At 34.7% G+C, this 25,458-nt stretch overlaps 1 protein-coding gene across 3 annotated transcripts; it reads right to left on the bottom strand.

Moving 5' to 3' along the window:
• Nucleotides 1-734: 734 nt before the first annotated feature.
• pcdh10a (protocadherin 10a) lies at nucleotides 735-24,405 on the bottom strand. 3 transcript variants are annotated; one of them, XM_028801678.2, is made up of 5 exons: nucleotides 21,435-24,405; nucleotides 19,678-19,736; nucleotides 19,205-19,311; nucleotides 6,928-7,227; nucleotides 735-5,913 (listed from the first exon to the last, which is right to left on the bottom strand). In XM_028801678.2, the coding sequence occupies exons 1-5, from the start codon at nucleotides 23,931-23,933 to the stop codon at nucleotides 5,894-5,896; spliced, it is 2,985 nt and encodes a 994-aa protein (XP_028657511.1). In that variant the 5' UTR covers nucleotides 23,934-24,405; the 3' UTR covers nucleotides 735-5,893. The 3 variants fall into 3 exon arrangements, with proteins under 3 accessions (XP_028657511.1, XP_028657512.1, XP_051784468.1); XM_028801679.2 differs by having other exon boundaries at nucleotides 7,070-7,227; XM_051928508.1 differs by lacking the exon at nucleotides 735-5,913 and having other exon boundaries at nucleotides 6,917-7,227.
• Nucleotides 24,406-25,458: the final 1,053 nt, after the last annotated feature.

The following is a 25,458-nucleotide window of genomic DNA, read 5'->3' as shown; positions in this document are numbered from 1 at the left end:
ATATATGCTGTACATTTTGAGCTTGGAAACTATTACATACAGACACGCACACACAGTCTATATTCCTGTAGTTGTGGAGGTTTTCTAGTGCATCTCATCATAGTTCTCATCATTCTTATTTGTTTCTAGTATTTTTCCCTATGAGAAATAAAATGCAGTATTTTGGCACTTTTAGCTTTGTGAAAAATCAGATTTGGGTAAAGAATAATGTGGCATGTTTCTCACACGTTTTCTGACCTTACTGTCTTTAGGTAGAGGTTTTGTCAAACATTTTCCACACATTGATAATAATAATGCAGGCCTCAAATTAAATAAGTATAATACATATGAAATATAAAACAAATAAAATTCCATAATCTACTTACTTCTCTCTTAGCATCATTTTCTAACTGCAATTGTCATTTCACTGTGTAAAACTATGATATATTTACTGTAAATAATATCTAAACTGCAGTTTATGTTTAGAACTTTGCCTTAATCTGCAAACAATGTATTACTGAAGTGTGTGAAGTCTAATAAGATATGTCTGAAATTATAATATTTCTGAATTTTTCTTTTGTGATCATTTTTTATTAGTTTCATATAAACCCAGTCAGTATAAAAACAATGAATAACATAAACACATAAAGGAGAATGGTACTGTATAAATTAGATGTATAATGCAAAAAAGGGTTATAGACAAAAACCCCAAACCTCCCCAGCCATAGGCAAAACATAGTTTTGTTTCCTTTTAAAACAAATAACAATATTATATAATTACTTGCTTACCTTTCTTATCTATGCATTGAACTTTTATGAAAAGGACTGATGTTTTGTTTGATTATCTAAGACACTTCAAAGGTGATGGGGCAGCAAAATGAATAAAATTAACTTAAATTGCTTCATTCATTTCCTTCTAAAATTAACAGAAACTATCCAAAATTTATTATTAAATATTGCTGCTTTTTTGCATTATTTACATGAAACGAGACATTAAACATGAAGCTGCTGTAAATGCAGATTTCTCTGCTAATAACTAACATAGATTTTTATCTATTTTCATTTTTCTTTTTTTTTTTTATATAAAAGTCTACTTGTTCACATGTGGCACTTTTTAAGAATGATCAAGGGGTTTGCAATTTATGTAAAACAATGATATATAAGTGAAATCTGTCCCCACTCTCTTGTCTGCCATACTGCTCATCTCAGTCTGTAGCTGCTATTGTCAAAAGTTTTCTTAAGTCATTTTTGTATCAACTAATTTCAGAAGCACATGTAATACATTCATTATATAAAAATAAATACGACTTTTCTTTAAGGAAACATTTTTAAGAACAGACGTCTGAAATCAGAATGACATATTCTGTAATTAAGTACAATAACAACATACATATTAACCATTGACTTATGACACTAATATTGGATCAAAACATTCGTAAAATATAGAATATTTTGTCATTTACCCTGCTTCATCTTTCTAAATAGATACACAGGTATATATTTGATTAGCTTAACTTAAAGGCACACAGTATAGTAAAAGTCATGTATCTAGGTAAGGAATGGCATGGAATAAAACATTTTAGGAAGTCATTCAAAATAGCATGGCAGCAGGCAACTTAAAGCTCTCGAGCACTGATCAAACAAAATATAACTGTGTCAGTATTTCTCTTTTATACAGGATGGTAACATTTATGCTTCAATACATGATGTTACCATCAAGCAACGATTTAAAAAGTCCAATGGGAGTTCATTGTGATGCATTTTGTAAAGATGTAGCACAGGTTACACACAAAGCCGGTCCCCAAGCAATGTCATGTCATCCGGTTTTCATTCAGTGGCATATGTAAATAAGACAGGCATTTTGCATTTTCATAAAAAGTTTGGAAGTTACATGAACCGTCACAATATTGGAAAAAGGAATGAAAAACAGAAGACAGTGCCGTTGTTGCTGGGACAAAAAAAAGAAAAAACAGAAACGGGTTTTGGTAAATTTTAGATTCCTCTCTATTTAATTGACTTGGATGATCTTGTTGCCTGAAAGTAATACCATGTAAGAAAAGCTGTTCTTAATGAGATATATAAGTGAATGTAAACTGAAGAAAATTATGCAGATTATAAATACATAGAAAATATGATGAATACAGGGATATTCTATGGAATAAAGGAGACTTCCACTGGAATTAGGAGACATAGTGATACTGAGAACATTTTGGTGCTGTTTATAGACATTGAAAGATCGCAGAAGCAGGCCTGAGAAATACCGTTGACAGAGGGAGATCCATATTTATATAATATGACCTAATTTAAAGCACACAGTAAAGCATGAGGGATAGAACGTGTTTCCTCTACAGTGGTGCATAAAATAATGTCACATAAAATTCTTATGTAAGAGGTCTGACAGACTGAATATGTGTCACTAAAGTACAGATGCATTTACCTTTTACTTTGTCAATATTCAACTATTCTTTGTTGAAACGGAGGCCTGAAAATATAATGTTACGCTCAAAAATGTTTTAAAATGGAGGACATGTCAGTTTTTCAGGAAGAGGAGGTCTTAAAAAAGATATGCATCTATTTATCAAATCAGCTTAATCCAGTTTCAAGGTCACGGGAAGCTACGGCTTATTCCAGCACCACGGGTTACAATGTAGGAAACATCCCTGCACCTTTAGCTATGTTCATTCTCACACATCCACACTCTTTCAAATGTAAACACACAAATTATCCTAACATGCATGCGTTTGAGATATTAGAGCAAAAGCCAAAATACCCAGGAAACAACTCACACATACATTGAGCAAATGGAAATACCACAAATACAGTATCAGCTTTTACCACACTATCACCATACAGCTCTTATAAAAAAAAATAAATTATAAACTTAGAAATTATTTTTTTAGATATATTTAATGTCTAAGTTCTCTTTTTAAACCTTTTAGGCTTTCTGTGACCCTAAAGTTGGATTAAGCACGTTCAATAAATTAATTACATGAATTCTGATTTCATGATAAAGTCTGAAATGAATACAATACGAAAATAGCAGAGCAACAATCGATTACAATTGAGAGAAAGGCTGTTTTTTAGGAATCTTTTAAAAAGAGCCTCAGTCTGGATGAATTGGGGACTTGCACAAATCTTCTCCTTTCAGGAAGTGAACTTAAACTGCCGCAATTCCAAAAGTAAACAGGGTGAGGATGCCATTTTCCCATCATTAAAAACTCACGTGACTAATGAAACTAAGGGGGGAAAAAGACTGAATAATTCAAAGTAAGCAGGTCGTTAAAAAGCCTCTTTCTTCTACTGCCCATAAATGCTGCTTAGAATGTCAGCTGACATGACCCTTGGTAGCCAGCATTAACCCTGTTGTGTCACAAGTTAATATATTGCACTGTACATTATCACTTTGTTGTAATTTATTGTGGAACCCTGTATATTTTATGAACATTAGGCTTCACAAAAGTAAAAATACAAACATTACATTTTTCCTGCAATATTCATTTCAGTTTCTCACATTAAAATATTCAAGTTTTCTGTGTTTGTCAGCAGGAATGGATTCATTCAAAACAATGGCTAAAGAAAAACCCTAACCAAGAAACTGGCTCAATATGGAACATGAAATGAAGCCCCAAAGCTAAGTGGGTTTGTGCTGTATTTACTGCATGGTGTTGCCTTAGGGCAACAAGTTAATTATTTATTTTATTCAAATTATTTATCTCAAATTGCTTTAGGGAATGCTCTGAATATCTGAAACTAAATGGGAAAATGTTTGACACAGAAAACTTACTCTCGGGCAACTGAGGAATAAATGTTGATTTTACGATAACAGCAGTACAGTTAGAAAAAAGAGAGATTTACAGTACTTATTATAGTGAACTGTTTCAAACTCATTCAGAGCATGCACTGTTCACCAAACGCATATATGGAAAATGTACTGAGCTGTCAAAAATAGTCAAGTCCAAATTGTGAAATCAACAGAACATGCATCCCTTTAATAATGCTGAAATAATAACTAAAAATTCAATTTTAAAAATTTAAAAATTCAAAAAAGAAGGCAGAAAGCAGATTTACTTTGGCTTTGTGATACTTAAAGACAATCACTTAGGTTTCACAAATAAGTGAATCAGTGGTTAATTAGAAAAGCATAGTGACATGTTTGTAAAATTGAAAAAATGTTTTGGTATGCATAAAAATGTTAAAAAAAAAAACATATCAGTAACCTGCAAATACAGTTACAGTTAAAGGTTTTATTTTGATTATATTTTGAACTAACCTCTTTTTACTGCATTCTTTCTTAAACTGTGCAGAATGTAAAATGGCCAAAATAAAAAAAGTTACATGTCATTTTTATACGTATTTGAAAAAGATCTACAAGACATAAGCTGAATGAATTGCCGCCCTGGAAAGAGAATACAAAATTTTGCCTGTTTTTTTTTTTGTTTGTTTGTTTTTTTGAGGTAAGTTACTGGTATGAAAAATGAACACATTAGAAATTCTGGTTGTCATTCTATTTTTTTTTTCCATTGTCTATTAAAACACTTTTTCGGTCTGAGCTACCCTTCTCTTAGAACAGCATGGACTGATGACTTAACGCTGTAAACCATTCTTTTGAGTATAGGACAACTGTCAAATTTTACTGCCTTTAGAACTCGCCATTTGACTACCAAAACCCATAAAAACGACAAACTACTTTAACATACAGCTAATAAACTGACTGCTATCCCTGCTCGCTCACCTGATTGTCACTTATATAGTGTGCCGCTTTTCACTTTTTGTCAGAAGGCTAGTGAGAGACAGCAGCAGGAAAATATAAGCACATACTGTAAAACTGTTGTAAACCGTCATGGCAACAAAAGGCATGAGATGGCATGGACATATTAATCCAAACATGTACAGTGTGGTTTTTTTCTTTGATGTGTTCTTTTCAACAGTTTATAAGAATGTCTAACAGTTGTTTAAAAATTAAACTGCGAGACACAGTTTTTTCAAAACTAGTATGTTTTTCAGGTGTGCCAATAATTACAAAAGCTGGTCTTTACAACATTTTAACTACCACTTAAATGAGCATTTCTCTGACACTTTCAGTGCGAAAAGAATTCTCTGTATGGTAATTATATATTTAGTTTTTACAGTAAAATTTTCATATTCAAAAGTAATGTTAACATTTGGGTAAAAAGTGATATGTTCACGATAAATGTGATTATTTTTTAAAGCATGTTTATTGAAATTCTATGGTATATAAGAAACTGACCAATGGATACCACACTTTTAAGAAAAGTATATATATATTTATATATATATATATTTATATTTATTTAGAAGCTTTGAAATAGTACAGTAAACACTTTGCACACATGGTATAAACTACAGAATGTCTTTGATTAAATTGTTGGTCAAAAACTGTTTCGATCCACTTGGTGAATAGAATATGAGAACCATCTTCCTTGTAAAGTTGAAGTTAAGTTTTGGGAACACCTGACCACACAAAAATAATATAAAACAGTCAAGTCTAAAACAGTGATATTGCATTTATAATGCACATATTTTTCTTTCATCTGTACAATTGGCTTCTTGGTGTGAATATAAACATCTAAAGGGCTCAGTGACATTGTAAGATAAATGGTGCTGTAAACAGGCACACACAGATCTGATGGGTGAGCTGCGTCACCCAACATTTGTTTTTTTTTTTTTTTGTTTTTTTTTTTAATAATTCCATGTTTCAACTCATTTCTCAGGCCTGCTGAGAGCAAAAAAAGGTCCTAGTTTTTTGGCCATTTATTCTCTGTCCCCCAAGGCAGAACAACCAATGGTTGCAAACAACTGGATGGCCAAGATAATGAAGTTGAAAACTTGATGCTTTTGTTGGTCGACTATTGTGCAAATTCATGCTGTCTCAGGTATGTCCACACAGAATGGACTAGCAAATCCTTTTCCGCGCTGTAAACAAAGAAAATTAGTCCATTAAGTACATCACAGTGATAAAAACATCCTTGAACAATAATGTTAGAAGTTTATGGGGTGTCACATTTAAGACTAATTGAGGTATTAGAGCAGCCTGCTTGAAACCTTCCAGTTACAGGCTGTTTAAAAGAAAAAGAGGGATGGATCTTGTTCTGTAGCAATTATTTATCGGGTTTCCACTTGTCTGAAATTGTACAAATGAAGGCACACTGTTAAATTAGTCAAATATCATGCAGAACAACATTTGATTATTACCTTTGGGAAATGTTATTAGCATAGATATTGCATGCTCATTTAATTTAAGCTAGCTACACTGGCTAATTGTTTAACTTTGTCGTACATAACTGGATTACAACCATAAGAAAATTAAGTCAGTTTCCCTTTCAATCTAAACTGCCTGACACATCTCCATCAACATTTAGCCTAATAAAAAGAAAAGGAAATAAAACAAGCAAATACATTTTTAAAAGCAAATAGAAAATCTTTCTTTCCTTATATCTTTTAGATCTGTGGCTCATTTTGCATGCATTTTGTATGTCCTGCAATGATAGCAGACACACTGATGAAACAAATAATAAAATAAATTCGTTTCACAAGACTACCCTTGGCCTTCATTCATCATTATCATTTTCAGACATACAAAATACTTGTCATTTTTCCCCATTTTTAAAACCATGTGTAATGTACGTATAACACATGAAAGCATACAAAAACATGTTTTGCTCCAATGACAAGTCACAACAGACTGATATGTTTTAAAATAAACCTCTCATTGTTATAGGATACTCAAAAGCCAATTTCACTTGTATAGTTATTCATATTACCAAATGTAATAAAAGACAACAATAGTTGTTGATTTAAATATTGGATAGAGAAATATGTGAACCATATTACTGTTTAATAATTGTGGGATATTATAGTGAAAAGAATTTAATGGCACTTCCTGCCATTTCTTATTTGCTCAAATCGAAATTAATTACTAATACTCACACAAATAAGGTGGCTTGTAAGGCGCACGTGTGCTAGACAGAAGTGCATCAAACTCTTTCCTCTCTAGGGTGCCGTGATGTGACTTCTCTTTGCCAAAGGTAGAGAAAGATCTCTCCCCCGTTTGTTCTTGAGTTTCAAATACCTCAGTGTCTGGCACAGAGTCCATTCCTGGAACGTGCAGATTGCTGCGGTAATCTGCAGCCTGCCGGCCATCTGATGGCACAAAGGATGGCATCCAACATCTATCTGAGTGCCCTAAGGCTTTACACTCTTCTGTGCAATTGGAAAAGAGATCAGCACCTACACCAAAAGAAAATAAATTATAAAAATGATTTAGCCAGAGACACCATTCAAAAACAAGATTTTAAAAAGCAGATGTTTTATGGTCTAGTTAATGCATGAAACTCTGCAAATGAACAATCATGTTATTTCCATTATCACTAAAGGGACTATTTAAAATATGCCCTGTTTAATTAGGAGAAAGACTGCATAAAACATGTATAGTACTAGATGAGCTACAAATCCAGAAATAAAAATGTGCCAATTTATGGCTTTCCTAACTTGTCAAAAGCACACATGGAATGTTTTTAACATATATTATTGACTCTTTTGAATCCTTAATAATTGAACCACTTGTCCTCAAGCTTAAATTGCCAAAAAAAAAAAACAATCCTCACTTCCCTCTCTAACATTAGCTACAATGTCATTTGATTTCATTTCAGGCACAAACTATTCAGATGAACAAACCACTGGAATGATAAAACAGCATGTTTTAAAATGTTGTCCACGCCAATAAACTGAATACTAATATTTAATTTTATTAAAACAGAATCGAAACACACTAAATATCAAAGCAGTTTTAGGTTTCTCTTATTTAATATCAATACTGTGTTTTTCAATAAAGTCCTATTTTTTATTTCAATGGTGTCAGGTATGTCCTCTCTCAAGGATGCATGCTATACTTTGCTGTATGCAAGGAAACAACACCTACCTAGCATTCTCCATGTTGATCTTTCAAGCAAGGCTGCATGCATCTAGTTTTTTAAAATAGAACAAATCTCCTGGATGCTTCCTGTTTTGCTCACAATTTACCAGTAGACAAATCAGGGTGTCTGCACCAAGGGCACTGACTTTTTAGACCAATAACTTGTAGTACCTCACAGCCTGGCATGGGAACAAGCTTTGCTTCCTCTGATTCTAAACAGTAAATTGGCTTGTCATCCTTTGGCAGGCTGCCTACATTAGGGCAGATGGTCAGGGGACAAGCCAGCAGGGCTTTCACACTCATGAGGACAATGATGGGTGCCTAAGCCTGTCACCTTTTTACTCCAAGTGCCCTGCAGGCTTTTTTGCCAGGATCCCTATGCAGCAGCTGTGCAAGGCAGGTGCCAGACCATGGCAGCTTTAGCTGAAATGCATGCGTCTATATGGAATAAACGCCAGCCAAACCCATTAGATGCCCCTTTGGCCTTTATGAATTCCAATAGATGACCAGCTTCCTACCAATCAGCCACTCTTGTGTACTTAAATTTGAAATTCAAAAATATAAATTCCATAGTATTAATACAGAGGATCCTTCTCTTTTCAAATATTCTGCCACACAACATAAAGAAATGTTTCATTAACTTTGTCCAAAGCTATTTTTGATTGAATGAGAATAGACCCAATAGTAAATATAATTGTTAGGGAACATGATCAAAAAAAATGTAATTAGAGGAATGCACTAGTAGGGCACATACATAGAAACTTCAGGCTCCAAAATACAAACATGCCAACATGAAATTAAGTTACTATTAATGGATTTTAAATTCCCTTTTCTGTCTTTTTAGTGGGATTGTCATATTCTGTTTGATTACAGATCCCACAGAATGAACTAATTATTGACAGAATGATATAGCACTCAGGGCAATAGCTGTAAAATACTTTAATTTGCTCTTTGGCAAGAAGACATACAGAACTAACTGCACAATACAAACTTTTTAAAAATATTATTGCTGAAATGATCTAACATCAATATATAAATACAAGGAAATGTGTTATAGAAGCTACTGAACTATTTAAAAAGTAATGCATTCATTTTTAAGCTATCAGCATAAAAATGTAATGTATATATCCATATATTATATATTAGTTAAATATATGTGAAGAATTGATTGAAAATTATTAAAAAGTCTTTCACAATTAATACATTTACAACAGAGAGAATTGCTCTAGTAGTATTTATTATAGACTTCCATTTTTTTAATAACTAAACAAAGCGTAGGTACTGCACAGTACATGTAAAAATATGCTGAACCTGAAAAACAAAATTATGGTGGCAGACTCTGTTTAGTTTTAAAACTGTACTAGTAAAATATAGGATAGGGTATGGGGTAGGAAAAGAACAAAAAAGGAGAAACAACGCTAACTGTCGTCTTAATTTCATTTAAAAAATTGAAAAAGTCTGCATAACTTTATTCAGAAATTGTAACAAATGTCCATTCATGCACTCATTATTTCCAGGGTTGAGGAACTGGAGACTATCCCAGCAGCATTAGGTGCAAGGTCACTGGGTCCCAGAAGGGATGAAAGATCCCAGAAAGGATGCCAGTAAATCACTTAACACGCTCATGCCAGGCCAATTTAGAGTTGCCAGTTAATCTAACATGAAGACCGCTAAAATGAATCCCAAGGAAAATTTGAAAACTCTTAGACTGCGACCATCCAGAAACACAAGTCCTTAAAGTTGTGAGGCAGCAGCATAAACTTGAAACACCCCTTATGCTACCATATGAAAAGTGTGTATGAAATATTATTAAAGCATAATTAATTTGTTTTATATTAATTCACTGGTGTACAAACTTTAAAATGACAGTTTAACACTGCATGACCTCTTAAACAATAGAAATGTAATAAATGCATATAGGTATTGATTGTGTTATTCTACATCAGCATTTAAACAATTGTATTTTACTCAGTATAATAAATGCTAAAGTAAGAATAAGTTGTTTTTATGTATATAGACTTAATTATTTCTGAATATTTTTAAATTATTAAAATATTATTTTAGTCAGTCAATTGTAAAGAACTTGACCCTTATATATTAATCACAACAAATTCTGAAATGCTTCTTCCTATGGCTGTCATTAACGGAGACGATGATCAAGTTATAGTTACAGGGTCAAGGGGAACCAGATGCTCTTCTCAGAGCACCAGGTACTAGGCAAGGACCAATCCTGGATAGGATTCCTGTTAATTTCAGGACTTTAATAACACATTTAAAAGCAGGGGAACGTTATTTTCATGAAGTGTGACACAGAGTACGTAGTATTTAACATCACTGCCACACTGAACCAGCATTGTGTTTGGGTCTCACACCTGTGTGCATATTCCTCCCCATGTCTTGGTTGCTTTTCTAGTTCTTCTACCCAAATGCCAAAGACATGCAAGTTAACTGATTGGTGACTATAAACTGCCCCTGTGGTTGAATGGGACTGAGCCTTGTTAATGAGTGGTGATGCACTCAGGGTTTGTTCTTGTTCTGTGCCTGATTGGCTCGAGCCCCACCATAACCCTGAACTGGATTAAGCAAGTTAGGGAATATATTTTCCAAATAAAATAGTCTGACATTCAGTTTGAAATGAAAATACTATATGAAAAAATAACTGATTAAATTGGAAACATCTAGAAGCATAAATTTGAATATATGTTTGAATAAAATAGAAACATTCACTGTATATAGTAATCTCTCTCTCTCTCCCTCTCTCTTAATATATATATATATATATACACTGCGGTGGGTTGGCACCCTGCCCGGGATTGGTTCCTGCCTTGTGCACTGTGTTGGCTGGGATTGGCTCCAGCAGACCCCCCTGACCCTGTGTTCTGATTCAGCGAGTTGGAAAATGGATGGATATATACGTATATACATATATATACAATATATGTGTAAAAGTATATATATATATATATATATATAATATTTGCATATATATACTGTATATATATATTTTTTTAACTTTAACAAATGACACAAAGGAAAAAAACAAATTTATCTAAGGTCAAAATCTTTCAGCTTATAGGTATGCACAATAAGCAGACACTGGCATCCCGCATTTGAAAGTGCTTGAAACAGTTTTCTGGCAAAAAGGAATTTCCTTAAAGATTAGATAGATAAGATCAATCCTTTTTCCAGTGTTGCAAAGAAAGAATGTTGCACAATACAAATGAAGCCATTTGGTTTTTTTGCACAGTGGGTTATTGATGAAAAGGCTTCCAAATACTACAGAAGCTCTATTACTTTTTACTTGGAGGATTCTGGAATGTTTCACTTTACATTTCTACGAATATGTTTTATACCTCTATTCATGCTAGTCAACCAAATAAAGAACAATAAGAATGGCACATTACAGGGTTTGGTTAATAAAACATCTAATATTCAGTAATGTTGCATTGATTGGGGAAAACTAAAATCTAACATTTAGATTTTATTATTAAAGCTTTTATTTACACTTTATAAATTAGCCTTCATTACCAAAATATTATAAAGAAAAGGCTCAAATCCTGGCCAATTGACAAACCAGTCTGATTTAAAAAAATGAAAGTTCCTACTTATATAAATGTTGCATAACTGACAAAGTAACTTTAATCACCTGCTTTTTGCATTTACCTGAGGTTATGCAACTCTGCATTGTGTAAATCTGATTAACATTATTCTTTCAGTCTACTTGTAAAAAAGAGAATACATCTTAAAAGGTGATTCTATTTTGAAAAGATATATACATTTCAATGGCACTATTTTATGATAAATAAGAATACTGCAACATCACAATATGACCTGGGAGAGGAAAAGTTGGTGCCGTAAATGGTTTAAAAGTCAGATGGATTAATTATTTGTACTACTAATAGATATTATGTTAAAATATTTAAGTTGGCCAAGTTTGGTTAAATAATTACAGTGGCCTTAAGTTTCACATGCCCAGATATTTCAGACAGTTCAGGGTATTAGTAATGAACTATATTTTCTAATTAGATTATTTCTGCAGCATATCTGTACAAAGAGAGAGGACAGATTCAATTAAACACTATTATTTTGGCAAAGCATTACCGCAAGAAACAATATAATAATAGTATAAACATATATCTGATGCATTTCCAGGCTGATCCCTGGAGAGATTAAATTAAGGATCTTTTGAAAGAAAAATGAAGTGTGAACCCAAAAAAAAGAAGCCAGTTACTAAAACATTATATAGTACATATGTTTAATGTTTGTGGACCTGCAACAACTCAAAATAACATAAAAAACACTTGACATGAAACTGAAACAAACAGTTGCTATAAGCAGTTAGATATTTAGCGCACTGTTACACAAAGTATGGCTTGGCTGTGATTCCATTCTACATCTAATTTCTTAGTTTTACTATCTTAAGCTATTATCTTGCTCTATTTAAATAATAAACACTCAGATGCATGAAAATGAAAAGCTGAAAGTACATCTTTAACTCTCACATGTATACAATTACAATTAAGATGAGTTGTTATGTGGTTTTTTCACATAGAGACTGTGAATACAAAAAAGCATGTCCACTAGATTTTAACAGAAATTCATTTGCCTCTTTAGTGCATTTTATATTACATTTTGAGATCCAGTTTCAGAACAAAAAGGTTTCTACATGTGAGGAGCTTGGGAGAATCTGAAACAGGGTCAGCTCCAGCTACCAGTACATCAACGGCTCCACACGCAACCATTAACAATATGAACAGCTCAGATGCCAGAAATATGTCCTAGATGCACAGTAACAACAAGGCTTTTACTCAACACTGATGGTTAAAACCAGCAAAAATTTCATCAGCATTATTATATTCAGTCTTGCATTTTATTTTGTTGTACAAATTAGATAAGGCTCAAAGATGGGTTTCATCAAAAACAACATTACATTTCTCAAGACAACCAAGATACTACTTTCATTTAAGCGAATCACAAACCCAATTACTATAATTAGGACACCAGCAGCAGCTTAAGGGAAACTGACATTGTGGCAAAAGCTATTGACATCTACCTGTTAATGCTTGTGTTATTGGTAAACAATTTGGCAGTGAAAATGCCAGATTATGCAAACAAATTTAAAGCCTGAGACAATGCTATGATTTATAGTAGGGTTGTCGGTATCATTGTACAAGAAGGTTGAAATAAAGAAAGAAAAGCATGTAAAACCAAAAAGACAGTACAAGGAAGCAAGCTACTACAGTTCAAACATGAATTTCAGAAGATGGACCAGAACATTTTCTTGATTTGTAACAGTTTCACACAACATACATGTTAATATGCATTCCACATTTGTGGCGAAGCAGACTTTGCTGCCAGATGAAGTCGAAGCAGACTTTGCTGCCAGATGAAGTTACTAACTGGTCTGATATTTGTATCTACTCAACTAATGATAAATAAACTGGTTAACTCATTTAACATTAACATTAGAGAGAACAGAAAAATCAGCACTTATTCATATGTAAGTACTCCAACAACAGAAGCATAATGGATATGTTTTTGCAGGATATTGCTAATACTATATGCCAAAAAGAAACCATTTTGTCCTTTACAAACTACCTACTCTTAAATTTAGTTTATTTACTTTTAAAACAGTAATGATTTCTCAAAATATGTTTACAACAGCTCTGAAAAGTAAAAGATGTTAATTTTATGAATGAGGGATGTCAGATTTAGGATTAGATAACTTCCACGTTTTCTGAACTTTGTTTGCATGACGGGTTTTCAAAAGGTGTCTTTACTACTAAGCACTGCTTTAAAGGCTGCATAAAGAGCTGAGACTACCATGTAAGCTTAAAAATATAGTTTGGATCTGCAACTATCTTCTGCAACACAGCAAACTCTTAAATAGTGTGTCAAACTTACTTCATCTAATTCAAGATTTGTTGCTAACATTAAAAGAAAAATTTATTAAGGGTGTTTTAAGAACTACCCTTAAAAAGATGCCACAAAATAAATAGCTCAGTTCCTCATATCGTCCAGAATGCTAGAAATCTTTTAATATATTTTTTAATTGTTGAAAATTCTGTAAATATACATTATGAGACAAGGAGGCAACACTTGAAAAGAGCATTGTTATTGCTTTGTTCTATTTGTATAACTTATTTTTACACTAGAAATGTACCAAATGGAACCGTAAGTTGCAGATACCGATTAATCAGCCCTCTCATCTTTACTTAACACACAAACATAAAACCTCATATAAGGATTTCAGAAGTTTAAAATGCATTTTTTTACTTGCATTCATTGAAAACTAATGATGTACTTTGTTGAAAAGTGTGGTCCTAAAAGTTTATTTCTTTTGTCCTAAATGAGATTCTTGTATTATTTATTTTCTGTTACATATTTGCTACATATTACAAATGCGACTAAACCAGTCAACAAACAGCCTCCTCTACATTTATTTTGATCAAAATATCAAGAATTCATTTTTTATTTTTCCTGTGTGTATTCTGTGTTCAGGTTGCCTGTGGATGGGTGTTCCTTCACTTTTGTTTGATATCTGTATGTACTCATAATAATTATAAATATTATCTTTAAGACTACAAATTAAAAAAATGTTTCTCAAAATGACTCCATACATTAATGACAATAATATTTCCTATTATTGTACAAATAATAATAATGTGTCTTGAGCTATTTTATCCTTTAAAGCAGTGAACATGTTATTAGGATATGCTCTTTTAAGAATAAGCATCATACACATATCATTTCTTGGATAGTCATAAGATCAACAAGTGCATAAGGGTAGTCATTCACATAATAGTCAAATGACTATGAGAATGCAAAGGTTGTTATCGTGATTAATCTTCACAAAACAGCTTCTTTATTTCAAATTCAGCAAGACATATAAGCATAGCAAACCCATGCTTTGATAATAACCTTCATTTGATAATTGGTATGCAGAAGTCTAAAAATAAATTACTGATCAGTGAGCTGTTACAGAGCGCTAACGTGAACTGCAGGCAGAATAAAGGAGGATCACAGTCTGCTGCAGACAGTATAACCATTTTCACAGAGCAGCAAAGAATGTAGCCATTTTTTTCCCACTCCCTTAACAAGAAACCGAACTGGAGAGATGAAAAGCTAATGTATTATAGCTGCTATATTAAATAAACGTTTTTAACAAAAAATGCCTAATAAAAACAACACTACCATTCTTAACCAGCAGAGAAAGCATTTTATGTGGTACAACTATTTTTTTTTCAATTAATCAAAGTACAATAAGTGTGTATTATAGTTAGTTTTAATGTATATATTATTTTTGTATACTAAAGAAATGGGATTAGAAAAAAATGCCTTTTTAGAGTTTTTCAGATCATAGTATACTTGTTCTCTCAAACCATATGTCAGAGCTTGACATTAACTATTATTTGCCACAATAGTAACCATGACAAACCTACTTATGTGTTTTGCAAAATAAATCACTGTACAGATAAATACAATACAGAGTGAAGGTTTCAAATTTTATTTTGTGATCTTTTATAGAACCGGATTATAAAGAACACTTTTGTGAAGTACCACACTGCAATGTAGCAATAATCGGTGCAAGCACATTGCAATAAAGCTTGGCAGAGGGGGATGGGACTGCCTTGCTTTAACCAAAATGCTTCTGTCCCTTCTGTGCAAGTCCCGAGTTGTAATCAGATTAAGCGCCTCAGTCCTAAATAATACCTCTTGCTGACTCCTCTACTCATCCCAGCGTAACTCCACCCCCAGTCAAGAATAAGCTAGTGCCAAGATTAATTTATGACCTCACAAATACCAAAGAGTGTGAAGAAAAAAAAAGACACAAATGATGCCACCATGCATTACAATTATAAAGTGTTTAAATCTAAAACAGGTTGTCTGTGATGCAGAGAGGCTGTTTAAATAAGCATTTGTATTAATTCTGTTATAAAATTTTGCAGTACAATTAATCAAAAGTAAAACCTCTTTTAGATTATTTATTCACTTTCATTTGATTGAACTACATAAATAATAAAAAAAACATAATTTACAACCAAATTGTAGTTTCATGTGTTTTAAAAAGGACACGCACATGTACAGCATACATGTATATTATATAACATACATACATGCACACATACTGTATATATACATTTTGTTCATATATATATATATATATATATATATATATATATATATATATATATATATATATATAGCAGTTGCTGTGTACTATTTATTTACACTATGCTAATTAGGTGAACAGCCTCATCCGATTAATCATTGCTTGCTCCTTAGAGCCGCTAGGATTCCCTTGGAGTCATACAACATGCATCTTGTAGCTCCTCTGCAGCACTTCATCTAAGGAATTCACTACTGGGTGTCCCCTTTACTGACTGACATTTATGACTCTTAAATAAAACACAGCTCTTTTTGTATGGATGCCCTTTATAAATAGAGTTAGGCTGCATTACTCTGCAACTTCACAATGAAAGACAAAAAAAAGAATTTTAATTTAATTTCAGAAATAGTAAATGTTAGTTTTTAAGTGTTTTTCAGAAATGAAGATGTTTAAGAAAGGAAGACTGAACAAGAAAAACATTGTTTTAATAAGGTAATGAAGTCCAAGCAATAAAGTTTTTTCCATTTATACAGTAATAATAACAATGTTATTACTTTGCCTTAGACAAGTAGCATTTAACCTGTTCTACCCTTTCAAACTGAAACAGTACATGTTATATACTGTAGCTAATATTTTTACAGCAGTTATATTACTATCACCTAGGAATAAGTTAAGAGTCTTAGTAAAATGTTCATTGTATATGAATTAACAACTCTGTCTACTTAACGATCACATTTAATTTGTAAATGTCAATTTTATCATAATTATTATAGACATTATCATATTAATGATAATAAAGGATAACTATATTTGTATTATTCTAGCGATTACTAATATTACCAGGTCAAAGGTGTTTCTAATATTTTAAGTCCTGTATAAACACTGTAATTATTTTTTGCTTTATCAAACAGCAGTTACTCAGAACAACAATAAATTTTTCTCTATTTTGAAAAACCGTTCTGCAGCAACAAGCAAAACATGTGATCTACTCATAGATTTTTAAACTTCAAGATGATTCATGTTATTCTGAATTAAAATATTTTCTACATGACTTAAAAATGTGGTACCTGAGCTTCATTGTTATGTTTCTTATAAGCATATAAAGAATATTGCAGCATGTTCTTGTTAACAGCTAACCATTTTAATAAAGATCACCAACACAGACAAATACAAGCCACATTACAATAAACACAATAGCATTAATTACTTTGTGTTCTAGGCAGCTATCGTGAACCAACAGTAAACCACATTTATTGTGTTAATTTGCCAGTTATTGAAAGAATGGGGAAGCATTTATCTGTCATACATAAATAGTGGACAGTTACACAACACAATGACACTTTCTATTATGTTTATGAAACTGTGGAAGAATAATGAGCAGTGACTGAGAAATGGTCAAATTTAAAATGAACATAGTTACTAGTAATTATATTCAGGTATATAACAGCCACCATGTAGATTTCTCACCTTTTATTAATATGTAGTCAGTTTGCAAACTACACCCAACAGATGCCAACACTTCTAAATATATTAATGCCATTACACATACCATTTTGATTATGTGAAGCCTATCTAAGCAGAAAGCAGATGGCCTTTACTTAGCTATAACTGAAATGCAAACCAAAATTCTATGCAGGGTTTAAAAAAAAAAAAGAGCCAAAAATGTTGAATAATTAAATTTGAGTACTTGACCTCACAATTTCAAAAATTACAATAAGAACACAAAAAGAATTAAAACACATGAATAGCTGCCTGCCATTGTTTTAGCCGATGCATGTTCTGCCTTCTCTGTGTAAAGGCTATGAATTGACTATTTGTTTCCATGCTACATCTGGCACCATCTATTTTATCCAGTTCCCAGACTCCAGATAGCGAATAGAGCAGGTCTGTTGTAAATTCCATCACGTCTCCCAACTTCTTGAGGACTAACGGCTATCCAAAGGGCCTCATTAAAGCTGCATATTTATAAACAGCAATTGCATGGTTCTTTTGTTGTGAATTTGTTTCCCATAATAAAGACGTGAAGAAGTAACAAGGCATATACTTAGCAACTTAGCAAAAAAAAAAAATCTAGTATATCGGGTAACTCTCATCTCCCTTAAACAGCCTAAGTAGAAATGTGACAGAGGCTTAGGGCAGAGCAAAGAATTTAAATTGTGGAACCTGAAAGCCAAATTCAAGCATTATATTCCTGGTGTGTGATTTTTTTTTTTTCTTTTCTTGGTTATATCTTTAAATGTAAATGGGTATAAACAAATGGCAAAAATATGCATGAAATAAAAGATCTACATGTAATTTTCTGAAGAAGTAAAAATGTGAAGAATTATTTTCACCCAAATTAACTACCACATTAAACTTGTCTAATAAATAATTATGGAATGCGATATGAAAAACAGACAAACAGGTGCACACACCAACGCAACACAGATCTAGCAGAATAACACCAATTAATACTTTAAAGTAAAGGCCATGCTGAACAAGGCCACTTAAGTGTTGATGCAAATGCTTTCTCTTCATATATATATATATATATATATGTGTGTGTGTGTGTGTGTGTGTGTGAGTGAGATATATATATATATATATATAATGTGTGTGTGTGTGTGTATATATATATATATATATATATAATGTGTGTGTGTGTGTGTGTATATATATATATATACTATATATATATATATATATATATATATATATATAATGTGTGTGTGTGTGTGTATATATATATATATATATATATATATATATATATATATATATATATATATATATATATATATATATAATGTGTGTGTGTGTGTGTATATATATATATATATATATATATATATATATATATATATATATATAATCCTATATGTATCACAAACATATATATATAAGTTATATATATGGAATATAGAAGTTTTAACAGCTGCAATTATTACTTGAAAGTGAAAAGACATGATTAAAAACTGAATTTTATAGAAAGGACAAGGACAGTCAAACAAATTTCCACAAAGATCACAATATCAAAAGCAAAATCAAATGCCAAAAGTAATAAACATAATAGAATTTTAACAGCCATTAACCATTTTGTAAAATATAATAAAATAAAAGTTCTCAATAACCCAAACGTGAAAACGTTAAAAACTGGTCAATATATGGGCACAGGTAATAAAGAAGGGGAATCAGAGACTCACCAGTGGAGTGGCCCCGATTTGTGGCATCGTGATCACTGTCACCCTGTTCACTATCTCCATGACCACTGTCTTTTGAACTCACTATATCTGCTTCCTGGAATGCAGAGCTAAAAATGCGCAAGAAAAGGAAACAGAACACTTGTGTTGAATTCTATGAAAATGTAAAAGCCCAGTAGTAGAATTCCAAAAAAATATCACTCTGCCATCAAATGGACAAATAAGGTGCTGCACGCTTTTTTATGCGTATACCGGTTTGGTAATTTCAAAAGTGTCTTTGGATAAAACACTGAAATAGTTAAAGTCAAATCCATAGCCTTGTCAAACGACATTAACTAGAATGATCAAATTATTAACTTTAAAAGGTTACTGCTGTCACAACTAATAATAGTAGTAATAATTAAATCACCAAAGAAAATGATACAAAAGACGGGCGTATTCACTGAGGCAAAGAAAAGTATGCTTATTCCATTTACCTGTTAACTCGTCGTGGTCTGTCAACCAGATAACTGAGCTCAGAACGCTGGTGTTTGGTCTAAAAATATGAAAAGCAAAAATGTAAGCAGCATACTATTTGAAAATAAAATGAAACAAAGCACTGTTGCATCTACGGTCTGAATACATGTGATGCATTTCTTACATGCTTTTACTGGGGTTGATTGGTTTGTTGATCGCATTTGGGAAAAACTAGAGCGAGGCAGCTGTAATCCACCACCCCCTCTCTGTTTATCGGATCCGTTCAGTAAGCACAGCCAGTTCGCATTTAAAATGATTTTGCGTTGAATTAACCGAACTGAACATTTATAGACGAATCATTGTTTCCCTGATACACTGCAGGGCTGTGCCAGGCATTCTTAATTCATATTCTCACGGCGTCTGACTACAACAGTCATTTTATTTACTTCATATTTGTCTCCTGTTTTCTGCAGTTTTAACTCTGTTATCGCATGCAATGCGCAAATAAGGGAAAGTGCACCATGAAGCTTCATACAAGAGACATAATTCTGACATTTGGCGCATTCCATAGCCTATTCATAAAAAGTGCAGACAAGAAACTCCTCCCATCTTTTTACTTGGCACGCAAAGTGCTAAGACTTTTTAATGCATACAGTGCTCTTCTGATTAGATAGGCTCTACGGTTCGAATGAATTATAGCCTATTTTTAAAATGGCTAAAAAGTCGTGGAGCCTGGCGCCTGCGTGCTTTTTAAACATCATGTATCATCAGTACAGTTATAAAATCTATTATTATTATTCCATGCTTATATCTTCAGATTTATTTATATACAAATTGACACAAATGAATTAAAATCACGTTATACTGTTGCTTGTGTAAAATAAATGACAGAACGTGGTCCAGTATGGGTCTGCCATTTACATAGGTGGCAACAGGGAGCTTCATATTTTGAGGGGGCGGAGAGTAATGACTAAATCCCCTAACAAAATATAAATACTGTACATTAAAATCAAGGGGATACAGAAATAGTAAAAAAAAATCCTGTATATTTTTCACCCATGTTGGCATATGTACTTTTCATATGCATGGTGTCGTGGTGTGTAGAGTGGTATGGCGGGGGGAGGGGTCACACGCACATATCAGCAAGGATGCGATTTTTTTTCAGAGGGAGGGAGGGAAACAACGTCACACGGATACTTGGATTCAGATAGATAGATAGATAGATAGATAGATAGATAGATAGATAGATAGATAGATAGATAGATTTTTGTCGTAAAAAGCTTTAGTAGCAAAAGGCAAAAAGACGGACGCAGTGATAAATGCGGTTTAACGATATAATTATCTGTTGATGGTATATATAGAAATAGATTGCCAGTAAATTAAATGAATGAATGGTTATCGGGATAAACTGAAGGCGTGAATAGACCGAATAAATAACATTTAATGGAATCTGTTAGTATGTGCTGACGCGCGTTTCAGGAGAGAGAGAGATCATGGTAAAACTATGCCAACAAAAATAGGTAAATAGAAACACACAGAACACACAAATCTTAAATCAGCAATTTTGCCTGTTGGTTATTTCAATTACTGTATAGTTATATGTGTTTGTATGCACATGAGCCTATCAGAATTAAAGATTAATATGTAGATAATTTTTAAGCGTACAATAAAGTTTTACAAGATAAAATCATCTGCCAATTAAACTCTACACACATGCACTAGTAGCATCAGCACTGTCATAATATATTTGAGGTTGAAGAAGAATGTTTGGTCCTACCTCGTTTGACAGTATGCTGCCGTTAGATATGATGTCGGGCTGTTGGTCTGTATAACCTGTCACTATGGCTCCGCAGGGGTTGTGGTCAGTGTCTGTGCTTCTAGCTGGACTGCAGGGCTTCAGAAACATCAAGTCAGTTTTGGCAGACTCGGGCGTCAAGCACACCTGGTAGCAGTAGTTCTGGTTCTGATGGTGCGAACCGAAGCTCCCAGATTCCTCCACAGGTACCTGTGCTGCGTTTGTGACATTGGAGCTCTGCACCAGCATTATATCCGACTTGCTTAGCTTTTTCTTTCGAGCTCTTGCTTGCCTGCTACAGCAGGTGCTGCAACAAAAGCAGCAGTCACTGGCCAGGCACGTATAAATGTTAAGTTTTTTGTCCTTTTGGCACCGAATGGCAAGCACTATCATGGCAAGCAGGAAAATAAAGGAGACAGATCCCAGCGCAATAATAAGAATTAGAGTTAAATCCAAAGAGGTCTCCTTGGGTTTTGCTGAACCGTGATCCCCACTGCGGCCTTCCACGATGCTGTCCACGATGACAACTAAGATGCTGGATGTGGAGGAGAGGGGCGGCTGCCCGTGGTCTCTTACCTCTATCAACAAGTCATAGGGGTGATGAGGATCCCTTTTGCTTGGGACCCGTCTAGCAGTCCTGAGCTCCCCAGTTCTCCAGTCCATACGAAACATACCCAGTTCATTTCCTCTCAGAATGCTGTACGACAAGCGGGCATTCTCGCTGTCGTCTGCGTCTACCGCCACTATCCGAGTGACTAAGTACCCTGGCTCGGCTGACCGGGGTAGATGTTCTCTGGCCGTGCCATTCCTGCCCTGAGGTGAGATGATGGAGGGCGCGTTGTCGTTCTGATCGACTATGATCACTTTCACAGTGGCGTTGGCTGACAGTGAGGGGCTGCCCGAGTCTTTTGCTTGGACCATAAAAGTGAAGTCTTTGAGCTGTTCATAATCAAAGGAACGCAGTGCGTACAGGTAGCCGTTCTCAGAGTTGATAGACACGTAGGTGAAAACCGACATGCCCTGGATATCACACTCCAATATGGAGTAAGAAATATAGGCGTTCTGTCCAATGTCATGGTCTATTGCACTTACCGCGTAAATATAAGCCCCTGGTACATTGTTTTCAGTCACGTATACGTCGTACACAGGCTGCGTAAATCTTGGGGCGTTGTCGTTCTCATCTGCTACCTGCACTTTGATAGACTTGCTGGTGGCCAGTGAGGGAGAACCCTTGTCCTTTGCCACCACAGTGATGGTGTACGAGTCGGTGTTTTCCCTGTCCAGGGGCCCATCGGTGACGATGGTGTAGTAGTTCCTAAACGAAGTTTTCAGCTTGAAAGGTACGTCTCCCAGGATTTCGCAGTGGATCTGCCCATTCTCACCAGAGTCCCTGTCGGTGACGCTGAGCAAGGCGATCACGGTGCCAGGGGCTGCCTTCTCGCTCACCGACTCGGTCACTGTGCTGAAGCTGATCTCGGGTGCGTTGTCATTTATATCAGCTACTTTGACCAAAACTTTGCAATGAGCAGGAACGGCGTTGGGTCCTAGATCCTTCGCCTGAACGTACAGCTGATACATATTGCTTTCTTCGTAGTCAACCTCTCCGCTCACTTCAATCCTGCCTGTTCGTGGGTCGATGCTGAACAGCTCCCTCACTCTCGGGGATATGTGATTACTAAACGAATACACGATTTCCCCATTTTTTCCCTCGTCCATGTCGGTGGCATTTAACTGAATCACAAGCGTACCCACTGGAGAGTTTTCGGGCAAGCTCACAGTGTACACTGACTGATCAAAGACGGGCACATTATCGTTGGAATCTAACACTTTAATGACCAGAAGCGCAGTGCCGGTCCTCTGAGGCAGACCGCCATCCACTGCTGTGAGTACATACCTGTGAACCGCCTGCTGCTCCCTGTCTAGCGGCTTTTCCAACACAAGTTCAGCAAACTTGTTACCATCGCCTTGCGTTTGCACATCGAGGTAAAAATAGCTGTTGGTGGTGATTTCGTACGTGCGCAGCGAGTTGGTGCCGACGTCTGGATCGAACGCGCTCTCTAGTGGGAAGCGAGTTCCCGGGGTGGCGCTTTCCGAAATCTCCACCGTGATGTCGGTTTCTGGGAAGCTCGGGGGGTTGTCATTGATATCCACTATTTCAATTTCCACACGAAAAAGCTCCAACGGATTTTCCAAGAAGACTTCCAGGTGCAGTAGGCAGGTAGCACTCTGCTTACAGATTTCCTCCCTATCGATTTTCTCATTCACAAAAAGCACCCCGTTCTCTAAATTGACTTCCAGATAAGGAGTCCGTGAGCTGGGCACAGTCTGAAATCTGCGCGATGAAAGTTTTGTTATGTCCAAGCTCAAATCCTCAGCAATATTTCCCACAAACGTGCCATGATCCTGCTCCTCAGGAACAGAATATCGTATCTGGGAAAGCACTCCATCCACAGTGCAAAACAGGAGCAATAACACAATCATCTCCAATTCAGAAGACGAAACAGCATTAAGGAATTAAAAAGTGCACTTGTGTTTATTCCTCCTGCTTTAGCTTAGCCATTGCCTCTTGTGCGTGGAGAAAAGCCGGAAAAAAGAGCGTTTCCACATCAGTGTGTTGAATGTATTCCTAATGGCCACATACCTCAGATGCGACAGCTTCCTGACCAGACGCATTCAGTCGTTTGATTCCCGGCTAATTTTAGTATTTTGGGTATTCTGAGCTTTGGCTTCAAAGCAAATGTGGTGATGCAGCAGCTCCACATATCCTTTCATTTGCTGAAGATAGAAAACCAAAAAAGTACTTAATTTTACTATTCTATAACAATACTTGGCAAAAGAGTACTTTAATATAAAACCACATCACTCCGAGCATTCGGAGAAAATAATAAAGGCTTCAATTATTAGGTGGAATCTCCCTGTCCCAGCCATAGATCCTATGATCTCTGCTGGCAGACTTCTGAGCTCCAAGTGCTCAGCTGTTCTGTTTTTGCGCAGCGCTCTCCTCCTCCAAGCCAATGGGAGCTACCGACACCCACAGAAGTTACAGCTGATTGGGGAATAGTGCTGCCAACCACAACGTCACGAATTCTAAAGAACTCCGTTTAGTAACCTTGCAGGGTTCAACTCATTGAGCTGCGGGTCTGATTAAACAGTTAATGGACCCGTGGAGTGAAAACGACGAGCCACCGACAGAAATAAAAAAATGGAAAATATAAACACTCCGACTAATATAAAGTATTAGTCTTTTATGTCGCGCTAAAGCTTGCAATCGCTTTAATAGCATTTGATGTAAAGCCGCATACATGTATAAATGCGCCCTTCTAACAGTGAAGCGATGATTTATTTGCATTTCGCAATTCGCCGCTGTTTTCGTGTGGGGCTGAAAAGACATGGATTCGGATAACATTTTTTCCTCCACCTTGCCTAGAAAACCTGTTACTACCGTCATCTCGACTTGTCTTTAAAATTGTCATTTTCTAAAGCGCATAAAATAATGCAGTTTACGCAGCTGTATGTGGTGGATGCGGTTAATCTTTCCAAGTAAGTTTTTGGGCGTAAATACCTTTTCTACACGAGTGTTTAAAAATAATGCTAATGCCAGGTGTTGCACGAAAGAAAGAAAGAAAGAAAAAAAAAAAGAAAGAAAGACCCTAATTTCTTCTCAATCAGTTCTTTATCGATCTGTACCCTACTGAAAGTCAGCAAACGGAGTAAATAACAAACAGAAATGAGATTTAAAAAAAAAAGACGTGGCACAAGTGCCATGAAATTTGTAGTTAGAGGAAACAAGTTTACGCTTCAGTGGTTCGACCAGTTGTAAACCCTTTTATTATAATTACCATGCTGTTCACATTTTGTGTTATAGAATTAAATGTTTTATGCTATGCTGTGTTATTTTTAACACAACTAGGCTGGGATATATGACTCAAGGAACAGTTCCAACCATGTGGAAAAATGAATAACCATTTAAGCAAACAACTAACAATACAAACACAATCACACTTTG

The sequence above is a fragment of the Erpetoichthys calabaricus genome, chromosome 5 (assembly GCF_900747795.2).
Source record: "Erpetoichthys calabaricus chromosome 5, fErpCal1.3, whole genome shotgun sequence".
Classification (NCBI taxonomy): Eukaryota; Metazoa; Chordata; class Cladistia; order Polypteriformes; family Polypteridae; genus Erpetoichthys; species Erpetoichthys calabaricus.
Note: the sequence above shows the minus strand (reverse complement) of the source record. Positions and strands in the feature narration are given on the sequence as shown.

Coding starts and splice junctions, on each gene's coding strand:
- pcdh10a (XM_028801678.2), bottom strand. CDS start 23,933: ATGATTGTGTTATTGCTCCTGTTTTGCACTGTGGATGGAGTGCTTTCC. Junction 19,737..21,434: donor GCAGCATACTGTCAAACGAG/GTAGGACCAAAC, acceptor TCATATTTTTAG/ACCAAACACCAGCGTTCTGA. Junction 7,228..19,204: donor AAATCGGGGCCACTCCACTG/GTGAGTCTCTGA, acceptor CTTTTGGTGTAG/GTGCTGATCTCTTTTCCAAT.